Source organism: Balaenoptera musculus, chromosome 17 (genome assembly GCF_009873245.2).
Source record: "Balaenoptera musculus isolate JJ_BM4_2016_0621 chromosome 17, mBalMus1.pri.v3, whole genome shotgun sequence".
NCBI lineage: Eukaryota > Metazoa > Chordata > Mammalia > Artiodactyla > Balaenopteridae > Balaenoptera > Balaenoptera musculus.
In genome coordinates this window covers 57,669,778-57,682,105 of record NC_045801.1, presented here as the reverse complement: position 1 = coordinate 57,682,105, position 12,328 = coordinate 57,669,778, and the positions used below count along the sequence as shown (strand labels likewise).

At 38.9% G+C, this 12,328-nt stretch overlaps 1 protein-coding gene across 1 annotated transcript in view; it reads left to right on the top strand.

Moving 5' to 3' along the window:
* The window catches only part of STMN2 (stathmin 2), a 50,995-nt gene extending 39,572 nt beyond the window's left edge, over positions 1-11,423 (top strand). The window contains exons 4-5 of the mRNA XM_036830738.1: positions 1,874-2,065; positions 10,060-11,423. Coding sequence (XP_036686633.1) covers positions 1,874-2,065; positions 10,060-10,119 — 252 coding nt within the window. The 3' untranslated portion in view covers positions 10,120-11,423. The remainder of the gene's footprint in view (positions 1-1,873; positions 2,066-10,059) is intronic.
* The last annotated feature ends 905 nt before the right edge of the window (positions 11,424-12,328 follow it).

The window sequence follows — 12,328 nt, the reverse complement described above, 5'->3', positions numbered from 1 at the left end:
CTGGCAAATAGTCCTATGAGACAGCTACTATCTTTATGCATATGCCAAAAAAATAATTTCATGAAGACTTCTCTCAGAGAGAAACTTTAAACACACACACACACACCTTTAGTCAGTCTCTCTTTCCCTGTGTCACAATTCAGTAGTCCTGGTAGCAGTAGATAAGCAAAATCAATGTAGGATGTTTTACCAATAGTCCCACCTAGAGGCAGGACGATGAATAAGCTAGAAAATATTCTTTCATGTTTCTTCCAGAAAGGCTCCATTTGATCTTGAATTTACTTTGTGTTAACGTTTTATCATTTTTCATAGTAGATTTTTTGAAAGCTATAACAAAGCGAGAATGAAATGGGTCCACTAAAGATGTCAGTGAAACGATTATGGGGTTAAAACAAGAAGTGGGGCTGGTTCCCAGAACTGTCTGTTTAATCTCCAATGAGTCACTAGACATATTCCTGATAAACTTCAGAATAACCACATCAACAAAGACTCTTAAGGCTGTCTGATTTTACCATTCCTGTAGAATTTTATCTAAAGAAAAGTTTCTTTCCCTGTCAGACTTCATATTGTTTATACATCACAATCTCTCCAATAAGGGCCCACGACCACTCCCATCAACTGAAATATCTTCCTATTAATGTTTTTAATGGTAATCAATATTTAGCCCATGAAATGTTCGTTTGATCTACCATTGTTTAGATATTCAAATTTACAATTCCTCCTGTGAAGTCTCACCTCAGAGGACCAGCTGATCCCAAGGAATTACCCAGGAACTATGGATGTGTAATAATTTAGTCTTAAACCTGGATAGTTCAGTATTGGGTAAGACTTCTCTTAGCTGCATAATTGCGGAGGAGAAGATGAATGTGGAAAGATGTTAATATATCCAGGGTCATTGACACAGTTAGGACTTAAACACAGACCTGACACCAAAGCCCATGCCAGTGTATTTTTCAAAAAGTAGGCTGTGAACTGCCTGCATTACAATCACTAGGGATGCTTATCAAAAATGTAGCTTCCTGGGTCTTACCAAAGAACTGCAGAGTCAGAATCTCGCGGGTGGATACCAGGCCTCGGCATAATTATCAAGCACCCCTCTGACTGTTAACATACAGAACCGTATAGCCTCCTGATGCTGCAGGAGAATTACAGTGCACAAAAATGTGCGGGACGTGTCGGAGTGGGGTACACAGGTTTCTGATGTTTCTGCTGTAATCACTGAGCAATCACAGGGTTTCACAGGTGACCCAGGTGGCCTTGGCATATTCAAGACGGGGCCAGAAAAGGGCTTTCTGTTGTCTGTGGCCATATGGATATGAAGTTTGCACTGTTCCCAAGTCTCCAAAGAGAATTTGGTGCACGAAAAAAGAAAGAGCAAAGGTGGGCATGGAATAAAATGAGAAAGTGAATTTAACAATTTGGGGAAAGTTGAATGGCTCATTGCAGGGCCCAGCCTACAACTGATCAAAAACAATGAGGCAGGAAAAAGATGGGAACGTGCCCCAATCCTCACCTATTTTCCTCAGGCTTCCATGGATGTTGCCATCAGGTGATTAATTACAGCATTCCCTGTTGCGTAAATGCTTAGCAGCAACTTATGAAAACAAAAACTCTTCCAGGAGGGTAAAACGCTTCTTCTTCTAAAACAATCTGCCCAAAAAACTCACAGCTGAAAATTCAGCTCACTACATTTCCCCACTCACCACATTCTATAGAAAATTCTAAGGCATGCAGGTGAGCAGGGAATTGACAACAGTGCTCAAGGCTAGAAGTACTATTCAATTGAAAAGTATGCTGTCTTGAATCAGTGGACCATTATTCCACCAGGTTTGTGTCTGGGTGATTCTAAGATGGATATGTTTTTCTTCCCCAGTCTCAGGAGGCTCAGGTGCTGAAACAATTGGCAGAGAAGCGGGAACACGAGCGAGAGGTCCTCCAGAAGGCTTTGGAGGAGAACAACAACTTCAGCAAAATGGCAGAGGAGAAGCTGATCCTGAAGATGGAACAAATTAAGGAAAACCGTGAGGCTAATCTAGCTGCTATTATTGAACGTCTGCAGGAAAAGGTAATCATAACAGAGTCCTGAGCAGATGCACGCATTCATATGCAACACGGCCAGATGAACTCTCAAATGCCCAGGCACCAGAGACTTAATCAATCTCTGCTGCAGGTGCAGAAGGCACCTAACCCCATGGGCAGGGTTTCCCGGGGTAGCATGGCCTTAGTGGGTGCTGCAACATGGTTGAGGAATGGGAGTAGGACTTAAAGCTGGAATTCTGTCAGATTTTCCCGTGGTGAATAGATTGAGGGAGGCTGATTCCTGCTTTTCAAATGTATAACAGACTTCGGTACAAATCTTAGGAACCCATCTACTGGAAAAATATTAAATTGGAAATATTAACTATTTCATACAATCAGTAATAAATGACAATAATATATAGTAAAATAATAAATTTAATATTTAGTCTAATAATTAATATATAATATTAAATATGTAAAGGTTTTGTCAAAATATATTTGGACATATTTCCATACATTTGGAAAAACATATTTGTCAGAAAAGGACAGAATATTTATGGACAGCGGAAAACTCATTCTCTCAGGAAAATCTACACTAAAAGCTAGGAGGGGAAGTTCATTTACTCAATTTCTGGCATCCTGGTGCCTTTCTTCTCACCAACCTGAGCATATAACTACTCCCATCAGTCAGGATGAACAGTCCCGGAAATCCTCTAGAAATTGTTCTCTCAGAACCGCTGTATCTTTTACTCAGGATAATTGTGAATCAACCTTCATCTCTCATCCTAGGCCCTAAAAAAATAAAAGCAAATGGCATTGCTAGGAATGGGGCATGCTGATCTTATTCCAGGATTGGCAATTAGACCTTTAATATCCAGTGCAAGATTTATATCAATCCAAGTGGTGGGATGAATTGGGAGATTGGGATTGACATATGTACACTGATATGTATAAAATAGATAACTAATAAGAACCTGCTTATAAAAAAATAAATTAAATTAAATTTAAAAAAAATAAAATTAAATTAAAAAAAGACATATCAATCCAAGGCTATCCAGGAGCATTACTGTTTTTTAAAATTACACATACTCAAACACACAGCAGATCCTTCTTGATTTCAGTTGTAAAATAGTTCATAAAATTTGCATATTTAACTATTATTTCCAGAAGTGCTGGATTTTAATGGGCAATTTATGTTTCTCTGTGTATTTTTCTTCACCCACCCCTCTGGCCAGCTCCTTTTTTCTCTCTTCTCACTCTCACCCAGAGTTGGTCTCCTCCCTCCATGCATACATATTTGCATACACACTTGCAGGTCTACATACATGCTTACATGCATACATACAGTTTGTCCTGGAAATAATCAACCTGTGGAATGCTTAATATTCCTGGCATCAAGCTGCAGAATCTCCAGGGGTGAGACTCAGGCATCCATGTTTTTTTTTAACTCTCCAGATGATTCCAGTATGCAGTCAGGTTTGAGAAGTAGCGGTTTGTAGCCTGTTCTGATGTAAATCTCAGCTGACAGCATTTTATCCTGTGCTGAATGATGCAGCCCACATCATTTTTAGGGCCACATTTTCCCTGGAATTCCATAGCTAAAGAGACAGTTTTCAAATCTAATAGAACCTTTGACCAGTGACAGCCAAGATCCGTTATCTTCTCAGTAAAGTGGAGACACTCCTTAGAGCATACTAACTTTACTTCCATTTGTTGTATTTTAAGTACATTGTAGATTTTTTGTTGACATATGGTATATGTGTTTGTATGTACTAAAACTACTTTGCTTCTTCCTAAAATAAGACAAAGTTAGTTTTTTATTGTGACTTTTTCTGAATGAAATTACTGCAGTGAAGTTAGAAATTAAAAAGAGGATCAATAATAATAATTATGCTGAAAGTGCATGAAACTGCCAATATAACATAAGCTTTTCTGGAATCTCCCACATCAAAAGATGATTATTACTGAAATGACATCTATTAGTGAGATAGTCATGAGGCGACCACACTAAGTGCCCACCATTTTGACAGCCCTCACTGGCCCTACCGATTAGCCAAGAGATGTGATACAATTCCACGTGAGCTTTTGCAGCGATCTGCCTACCACCCAGCCCTCAGTCCCCCTCCTCTTCAATTAATCAAATTGAGCATTTGAGCAGAGCATGTCCCTTGATGGTGGCTATGATGGTATCCTCAGTGTCATTCACTGATGAATTCCCACAGACCTCTCAGAGTCCCAGCCATGTTAGAACAAAGTCTTTAGATAAGACTGAAAGCCTAAAGCAAAATCAATGCTGGTTGCACTTTAGAACCTACTGAAGAGCTCTTTAAAATGAGAGCTTCTGATGTAGCTGTCTGGGGCGGAACCCAGAGATCAGCATTATTTTTAAAGCTTACCCATAGGCACTCATATTTAGCCAGGGTTGAGAAGCACTGAGTTAAAGGCTTCTTAAATATCTTTTCTTATGTTGTCATAAATGATATTTAAATCTTTTTTATTTTTTGTTCCGTAAACGTGTTCGTTCTTCCTTCAACAATGTTACACTCTTTTTTTTAACATATATTACTATTCATTTATTGAATAAATGAGCACCTATAAAAATATAAAAACACTAACATGTGAGTAATATGTGGGCAGGTACTGTGTCTATATTATTCACCACTGAACACACAGTGCCTAAAATGTGGAAGAACTCAACAAATATTTTTGAATACATACATACATACATACATACATAATTCAGTTCATGATCCCTCTTCTCTCTCTATTCTACTCCCAGGATTCCTTATGCCTCTCACAATTTCTACTGTCTCCTATATGAGAACATACCCTATGATTATTAGTTTATTAATCATTCAGTTAATAATTATTAATGATAAATGTAGTTGTGATGATGATGATACATTTACTGAACACATGACACATATTAGCTTTGTGCTCAGTACAATTTTGAATGTTACACTGTTTTTAAATTTCCTTAGCACTTCATCTCAACACTCCAACTTATCATATAGAAAAGAATCAAATGAAGAAGGTGTGAGAAAAAAGATGCCTGTGCCACAAAGACCTGCATTAGGCTGATCTGTTTCAGTCACTCAAATTGAGTGACATAAATAGTCACGCTCAGGGCTCAAAATCGTAGTCTATGGATTATGATTGACACTGTGGTAAAATTAAAAATGTTATTATTCTTGGAGTTTCTATTTCTAAAAAATAGAAAGAGACAGACAGAGAGAGAGGAAACACCTATTCTCACCATACAGAAAGGATAAGAGACACGTTCTCCTTTTCCCACGTGTCCTTCTTCCCCTAACCCACTAGACAGTATCCCACAGAAAATTCACCACCTGACCCATTTGGAACCCTGGGTAGTAGCAGCTCTCTTATCAAACCCAACCAGGAACTGTAGTGAGTAGTTAATTTCGAAAAATCAGTTAAAGCAGGTATAATCATTTTGACAATAGATACATTCATTAAACATATACCTTTAACATCAAACACTTAAATGTACTTCCAATGACAACCTTTGAATGTGGACCAGGACCTGTCTGAGAAATGGATCAGTAAATTGGAGTTCCATGTCCTTCTCTTTCCTTGCGTTAGCCACACCTATATCACATTAGCTATGATTTACAGTTTCCTTTTTTTTAATTGCGTGAAGGCTAAAGACATATGCAAAATAATCTGGATATAGAAAGGATAAAAAATGTTTTTTCTTCAGGGAGTAACATTCTGTGATTCTTTTTCTAAGAGATGATTTTGATGATATATAACTCTTTAGATAGAGATTTCAACCATTATCAATTTCCGTCTGTTGTAACCATTCATTCTTCTCATCTGACTTTTTTTCTTTATCATTCTGATTCACAAATGCTACTTGTGTAACTATTTCCTATGGAATATGTCTGATAAATGAATAATGAAAGGAAAAAGAGGATTAAACTAGCTTTCACTGATTTCTCACCATAGGCCAGGCATTTGACACATACTATGGAATTTAATCCAAACCACAGCCCTAGAAGGAAATACTGTTATCAACCCCATTTCACATCTAAGGAACCTGGTCCTTAGAGAGGTTAAGCCATTTGGCCAAGATCACAAAGCTAAGCAGATCGCAGAGTCTCGGTTTGAACCCATGTCTCTTTGACTCCAAACTTTTATACTAAGCTAAAGCTATAACTTTGGCCATCCTCAAACACTACACAGTAAGCAGACTTGGCAGCGGCATTGGATGTTGATAGTGCCCCCATGACCAACGTCATCTTCGTGTATGAAAATGTGCTTTCCTGCACTCCTGACTCACTCCTGACCCCTCTTTTGTACTGCAAGCTCATAGTTATTAGTAAAAAGAAGGATTCTGATGATGTTGACTCTCATCTTGCATTTAAATACTCATATAATAGGATTTCATGGATTGGAATTGATACCCTAGGTCATCTAGTTCAAGTCGCTTGTTTAGATTTGATACCTAGTGAGGTGAAGGGGATATTAAAAGGTAAAGTAAAAGAAGGACCTCATATTTCTTCGCTTCCAGTACAGAAATCTCTCTAATAACATTTTCTCCGAGAATCAGAATTTTTTCCTAAAACCATCTCTTACACATTTTTGCATATCAAAAGAATAGTTGCATACAGGTGCTTAAGCACTATTATATTGATGGGAGCAAGAGAGTAAATTGTAGAGAACATTGTAAATTTAGATCTGCTTCACTCTAACCCAGTGTGTCTGACAGTGCCTGGCAAATATTAGAAGCTCAATAATGAAATGAATATTATCAAAGAATGGACTTGACCTCTTGATGCGCTTTCTCAGAGTATCACAACTTCCTCAGTAACCTCTTACTCAAGGTCTGACAATTGCCAACATTTTGATGATTAAAAAAAAAAAGATTATGTTGAAAATTACATGCCCCCTGCATATCTGCCTTTGATTCTCCCACATTTTTATACAAAATCACATTACAATTTTGAGGATATATTTGATGATTTGAATGTAAGGTTTTCAAATAATAGATTTACTAAAATACCTGAAAATAAACAAATTTTTCCCAGAAGCTCAGCATTTATTTAAATTTCCTTTTTTTTTCATGTTATCTCAAGCTCACAGATTATATTTGTTCTTTCCTATGGCAAAATCCATTTCTTTGCAACTAATTTTGAGCTGAATAAGAAGTGTGCTCCAAAATAGCCTAATAATGATTATAATCTTTCCCGTTATATTATAAATTTGAGTTTATATGAATCTTTAGACTTGAGGCTGGTTTTTTTCCTAACATAGTGATGGTCTGGGCTTTCTCTCCATTTTTGTCAGAGCTCAGGTCTTACTAATTAGTTTCTTTCTGCATAAGAAAAAGATTTTATGGCATCTTTTTCCTCACCATAGCAGAACAAAAAGAAAGAAGAGTCAGCTGCATTCATGCTAGTTCCCCTGTGACATTTCCAAACAGGACATGATTTCTCTATACATGCTTTTTCCCTCTTCTCTTCATGGCTTTTGAATACAGACAAAAAGCTCATTTAAACCAATTAAATAAAATTGCTTTTAAACTCTTTCTCTAGAATCAACTTCCTGTTTACTCTAACTCCGTACCTTTGAAGGAAATGTAAGGCTGTACATGCCTTTCTCTCCCAGAACCTACATTTGAAAAGACACCTTTTTCCACACAACTATAAAATTTTCCCCTCACGTTCACATTGAGGCTACATGGCAGTGGTTGAATGGGGGCTGTATAGCCAGGCTCCCTGGGTTGGAGTCTCAGCTCTGCTGCTTGTTAGTTTTGTGATCTTGGGCAAGTGACTTAGCCTTTCTGTGCCTCAGTTTCTTCATCTGTAAAATGGGCACCAGAATAAAGCCTCCATCACAGGATTGTTTCAAGGATCAAGGAAATTAATACAGGTAAAATCTGTACCTATGCAGAACTGGTACATATTAAGTGCCTAATAAATGCTTCGTATTATAAGGAACCTATAAGCAGAGACTCCTTGAGATTAATAGAGTTTAATGATAAGATTTACTTTATAGCTGGTCAAGATCATTGCCTCTGAACTAAAGGAATCTATAGAGCAGCAGTCCCCAACATTTTGGCACCACGGACTGGTTTCATGGAAGACAATTTTTCCACGGACCCGGGGTGGGGGGTAGAGAATGGTTTTGGGATGATTCGAGTGCATTACATTTATTGTGTACTTTATTTCTATTATTATTACATTGTAATATATAATGAAATAATTATAAAACTCACCATAATGCAGAATCAGTGGGAGCCCTAAACTTTTTTCCTGCAACTAGATGGTTCCATCTGGGGGTGATGGGAGACAGTGACACCCGAAGTGTGTTGCTTATGTCCAGTCTATTCTGTAAGATGCAGCTTAATTGTCACTTGCCACTCATTCATAGGGTTTTGATATGAGTCTGCAAGCAGTTGATTTATTATGGTCTCTGTGCAGTCAAACCTGTCCGCTAATGATAATCTGTATTTGCAGCCGCTCCCCAGCGCTAGCATCACTGCCTCAGCTCCACCTCAGATCATCAGGCATTAGATGCTCATAAGGAGAGCACAGCCTAGTTCCCTTGCATGCGCAGTTCACAGTAGGGTTCGCGCTCCTATGGGAATCTAATGCCCCCGCTGATATGACGGGAGGCAGAGCTCAGGCGGTAACTCAAGCCATGGGGAGCAGCTGTAAATACAGACGAAGCTTCGCTCGCTCGCCTGTCGCTCACTTCCTGCTGTGCAGCCCGGTTCCTAACATGCCACGGACCAGTACCTGTCTGTGGCCTGGGGGTTGGGGACCCCTGCTATAGAGCCACAAGAAATTTCTGGAGCTGCAGGGGAAAAAAAATAGTAATATAAATAATATTCTAAATAGAAAAATAAATAATACTAATAACAATTAATATTTTAAAAATTCAATTTCAATTTAACACCCACTTATTTATCACCTATGATAGGCAAGACCATGTGCTTATAATCATCCAAGGCAGAACTGTGTACTAAAAATAGAATTCCACCTTTCCTATCAGTTCCCTTCTCAGAGAGTTTAGTTCCCAAATCAAGTTTAGTGCCCCAGATCCTCATGTAAATAAACATCTATTGATCATGCACTATGTACAAGAGAACCTGCTGGGCCCTGCAAGTGGAACAACAGTGAGAAAATGCAGCCCTGGCCCTCAGCGAGCTTCTAAATAAGCATCTGCCTAAGAGAGCTGATGAGATAAGAACAGAAATGACCAAAGCACAAGTTAGAATAAAACGGCTGCCACATAAAAAGGGAAGATTAATGTAGGTTTTCAAATGGAAAGTGAGATAGTTTTCAGTCTCATGAAAGTCTTCACGGAGAAAGAGGCAACCGCTACAGGGATTAAAGAGTCTGTTTACTTACTATCCTGGTGGATGGAGCTGGAAGACTAGGAAACTCAAGCATTGAAAAGTGCATGAAAAGACAATTCCGTTAAACCGAGAAATCAAGCAGGCGTAGGATAAGGGTGGAGGGTAAGACTAGAGAGGTCATTTGGACTCAAGTTTTGAAAGACCTTGACTAAGGGGTTAAGAATTTAGGAAGTATACAAAAAGTCTTGTCCCTGCATCTCATCCTCCCAAAGTGTCCACTGGCAATTATAAATCCCTTAAAATGTTAGGGAAAAGGAAAAACACCGTTCAGAATGATAGAGAAGACAGTATGATATTTTATTGCTATTCTCTGGATTTATACAGTAATTCTAATAGTCAAAATTCTCCTAATCAAAAAATTAAAAAATTTTTTTAAATTCTCTTAATCATATGTTCTTTTGTTCATCATTTTAGTCAAATACAGTGATAAAATTTTTTTAGACACTGTTAGTCTTCTATGATCTCCTGTAATGTGACCCTTATTGGGTTCCACGTTTTCCTTTCTTTGAAATGAGAACATTTCCTAACGGTAGAAGCAAAAGAGGGTTACTTCCGGTCAAGCGCATAGTAGCCAAATTAGTGGGCTGGCCCTCCTAGTTCTCTGTGGCCCAGGCGAGGCTCCTGATGTCTCATCTCCCTTCGGTGTTTTTCAGGAGAGGCATGCTGCGGAGGTGCGCAGGAACAAGGAACTCCAGGTCGAACTGTCTGGCTGAAGCGACGGAGGGTATGGCACGCCCCACCATTAGTAAAATCCCCCTGCCTATATTATAATGGATCATGCGATATCAGTATGGGAAATGTATGACATGGTTTAAAAAGAACTCATTATAAAAAACAAAAAACAGAATCAAAAATAAAAAAAAATAAATCAATGCGGTCTCTTTGCAGAATGTTTTGCTTGATGTTTAAAAAATACCTTGGATCTTATTTTGTAAATACTTACATTTTTGTTAAAAAATACAAGTATTGCATTATGCAAGTTATTTCATAATCTTACATGTCCTGTAACAGGCTTTTGATGTTGTGTCTTTCCACTCAAGTGAATTTGCTAGGTCTGTTCTTTTTGAAGCTCCCCATGTCTGACTCCATTCCCTGCCCTTTTCATTCCAACAGAAAAATGAGGTCAATAGACAGTCTTTGGTGCTAGAAACCCACCATTGCCTACTGACCTAGACAGCTTGGTAATCTCTGAACTTGACTGAGACCATACCTAGATCACAGGTATTACAACTCCACACAAATCACCACGTTTGTCCGCTCATAATCTACTAACTGCCTAGGAACTACAAAACCAGGCTAAGAAAAACCACGACTCGTAGCATTTACTTCTGCTTCTACTGGATTATGTGCTACAAATGTGCTTTGGCTTTAGAAAGGGATGGATGAAAAAGACAGATCTGAGATCAATCTGGGTAGAAGCAAAAAGCTGAACCTTTTAAAGTGCTGAACACAGATCCTAACCCAAATGGTTCAAGCAGCCGTGAAATCGCTTTTCATGAAGTGGGCTTATTCTCTAGTTTAAGTTCTTTTGATGGAATGAATTAATGTGTCAGGTGGCTTATTTGTGGATGCCATGATTGGTGATGTTCATTTTAAGCTCTTACCTATAGTACAAGTACATGATGCTACTGAATATTTTTCCACTTGGAAACTGTGAGCTGATTGTTGCATTCAAACACACACGCAAACAAAATCAAAAACACTGCGGACTTTCACTTAAGCTGGTCTTTCTTCCCCAGTGTGAGGCAATCCTGCCTATTTAAAAAATATTTATATATATTACTCCATCTATGAGGGCTGATGCAGTCAAGGGGGCTAGGCAGGGCGTTTGTGCCAACTGAGAGAATCAACAGATACCCACCATAAGTACCTATCGCAGTTTTGAAGTCGTTTCTCCCCCAACTCCCAACTCCCGAAGGTTGCTGCCTGCATATTTACTCTTCATTAGTGCTATTTTCCTGTATGTCATTGTGAGCAAGCTGTGATTAATAAAGAATTGGAGTTCTGTGAACTAATACAGGTTTGGTCTGTTCTCTTGCCCCTCCGTGTGTCTGACCCTGGAGTTCAGATTTTAAAAGGGTGGCCGTTGGATTAGGCAATCTCAGAAGCAAAGACAGTAATTAGAGTTTGAAGGAAACCAGGGCCCTGCTGATTCACTTCCCTTCTGGAGCAGCAGGAAGCATCACTTTTCTCTCTCCCTCTGACGGGCCAACACAGCAGGAGAGGGCTGCAATCTGTTCCCCTTCAAAACATTCAAAATTGAAGGAGATACCACAGGTTCAGACTGATAATTCTGCAGGAGAGAGCCCCTCTCAAAGAGCTTGGAAGCTTCCTGGCACCGCCTCACGTTCTCCCACGCGGCCACAGGACACCTTCCCCAGCCTGTTAAAATGTGATTTCCCTGCCATACTGCCGAATTTTGCACTGCCAATAAACACACTGCACACACGGACCCAGCGGGGGCGTGTCAATGACCCAGATGGATACTGCAGGACCAAAGGAACCACATCCAATTTTAGCAGAAAATCATAAATAATTGAAACCACACAGACTTATGAATAAGCAAACTGAGCTACTGCCCATAGGAGTGCTAACAAGCCAAGTTTAAGGTGGAGGCCACCTGGTCCCTATCTTGAATATCCTTTATTTGTGGGCATCTAACACTGCAACCATTGATACACATCCTTAAAAACATGAATTCCGTGATCTTCCTTTGAGAAGTCAATCAGAGCTTCTGATTAGCATAAAGTAAACTATACTTTCACACTGATTTTTATGTTGCTTAATTCAGTAAACATTACTTGAAGGGCTTCCACTGGGCCAGAACCTGTGATTAAGCCCTGGATTTCCTCAGGATTACGTTTAAATTGTGTATATGACTTTGAAATGTTCTTTAAAGAAAACTCACATAATCCCATTGAT